Source organism: Cinclus cinclus, chromosome Z, assembly GCF_963662255.1.
Source record: "Cinclus cinclus chromosome Z, bCinCin1.1, whole genome shotgun sequence".
In the NCBI taxonomy this organism is placed as follows: Eukaryota; Metazoa; Chordata; class Aves; order Passeriformes; family Cinclidae; genus Cinclus; species Cinclus cinclus.
This window is the reverse complement of record NC_085084.1, coordinates 76438920-76441036: the sequence shown is the minus strand read 5'-3', so window position 1 is coordinate 76441036 and position 2117 is coordinate 76438920. Positions and strand designations below refer to the sequence as shown.

General features: G+C 57.0%; 1 protein-coding gene across 1 annotated transcript; it reads right to left on the bottom strand.

Moving 5' to 3' along the window:
• Positions 1-561: 561 nt before the first annotated feature.
• Positions 562-1550, bottom strand: LOC134056875 (C-C motif chemokine 21-like). The gene is made up of 3 exons (XM_062513808.1): positions 1481-1550; positions 841-961; positions 562-730 (listed from the first exon to the last, which is right to left on the bottom strand). Exons 1-3 carry the CDS (start codon positions 1548-1550, stop codon positions 562-564), a joined length of 360 nt encoding a protein of 119 aa, XP_062369792.1.
• Between the last annotated feature and the right edge of the window lie 567 nt (positions 1551-2117).

Here is a 2117-nt window from a genome sequence, read left to right as displayed (position 1 = left end):
ACAAGTGAGGACCTGGATGCCTGCTTTGCTGAGAGCACCCAGGCACTGCAGGTGCATGGGGGATCTCTGTGTCAGGCATAGCAGCAACAAAGAGGTTGTGGGGCAGAGGGAATCCTCCTCAGCCTGCCCCATCCCCGCCCTGGGGCTGGCGGGTGGGTGGGTGTGTGGTTTGTGTATGTCCATTGTCATTGCCAGGCCGTGGGTCAGTCACCAGTGGGAAGGCATCCGTCCTAACAAAGGCAAGGAGGAGGGGGTGAGATGCAGAGAGTCTCAATGAGATCATCCACCCCAACCAGAGGGCATTCCCTAGTGTGACCTGCCTTGTGCATCCCCAAGCACTGCCTTATCCCAGCAGCTCCAGAAACAAAATTAATTTCAAGGCTACTACAGACCAGGAGAGAGTTGTTCCCTAAGTGCCTCTATGCTCCAGCCGTGGCTCTGACAGCTCTCCCAGGCTTTGCACCAGGAGCTGAATGCCCACGCTTCCACACAGAAGGATCTAGAGTGGAGTGCAGCACCCTCCCTATACTGACCCTCTTCACCTACCTCTTCAGGCCTGACTTAGACCCGCTGCCGCCTCTGCTTTTTGGGTTTGACCCTGGGACGCAGAGTCTGCCCCCTCTTCTTGATCTTGTCACTCTTGGCCTTCTTGTCCAGGTGCTGCATCAACTTCTGGACAGCGTTGTCAGTGGGAGAGGCACAGATTTTCCTGTTCCGCTTGGTGGTGAACCTGGGGGAGCAGCAGAAACATTTTCTGGGGCGGGAGCAGTGGGAGGACAGGGAAGGGTTTGTCTGAAGCCAAACTGTTCTGAGTGGTCCTGGCTGCCACAGGGTACTCACACAACAGCAGAAAGCAAACATCCCGACTCGGGTCCCTGGAGGCGGTAGGATGTCACCACACCACTAGGGATGGCTTTCTGGCTGTGCTTCAGGCAGCAGTCCGAGGCTGAGCTTCCAATGCCTGTGAGCAAGGGGGGGATGTGGGATTTGGGATCATCAGTGAGTCAGGACTGATGACCTTCAGCACAGAATGCCAGCTGAGAGCACAGGGCTTGCTTGGTGTCAAGGGTTAGGGTGATCCTGGGCAGCACGTGGGGTTGGAGGCTCTCAACCCCAGTGCCCAGCTACAGGTCAGACCTGCACCAGGAATACAAGACACCATATTCGAGTGTGTTGGAGGGGAAACTGAGGCAGAGATAAATTCCTTGAAAAGGGACTAAACCTCATTATCCTCCTGTTCTTTCAATCTTGGGGTGCTGCTGCCCCACCAGCCACATGCACACAGACACACTCCCAAGCCAGGCAAGCACCACAAGCCACAGCCACAGGCTCACACACAGAGCCCCACACACACCTCCAAACCCCACACACTAATGCACCACAAGCACCACCCTCACCACCCGGCACCTGTGCAGACCCCACCGACCCCACACACCCTGCCCCATCCCAGCAGGAGCAGGCAGGAGCTCCTTACCCTCACCTTGAGCCTGGGTGATGAAGAGGGTGGTAGCCAGCAGCAGCAGCAGCAGCAGGAAGGGCCGGAGAGCCATGGTGCTGCCACAGGCACTGAGCAGAACAAGGCTTGGGAGCAGGACAAGACTTGAGAGCAGAACACGCACTGCTGCCTCGTGCTGAGGCTGCTCCTATTTATCTCTGGACTCCTTGCTTTCATTTTCGGACAGCCTGGCAGGCAGCCCACCAGCCGGCCAAGGGCTGGGCAATACAGAAGTAGAGGGTGGGGGATTCCTGTAAGCTGCAAGCCCCCCTTTACAGACACGTCCTGTCTCGTTCCCAGCTGCCCATCACGGCATGGGGTGCCAGGTGAGGGACGTGCTGGAGATACAGCTCCCATCACAGCTAGATGAGTTTGTAGGCTCTAGTTTCCTACACAGCCTCACAACCTGCCAGTACCTGCTCTCAGAGGGTCGCGTGTTTATTCCCATGAAAGGGATCCTGGAAGGTGGCCAAGCCTTCAAAGAAACCAAGGAGTCAACCTGTTCTGCTCCCCCACTTTGTAATTTGCTTTCAAGCCAAACCACCAACACAACTAATAGGTGAGAAGTGGCTCCGGGGGGGCCTCTTCCCCCTGAGCCCCCATCCATGGCTGGCTGCCTTGG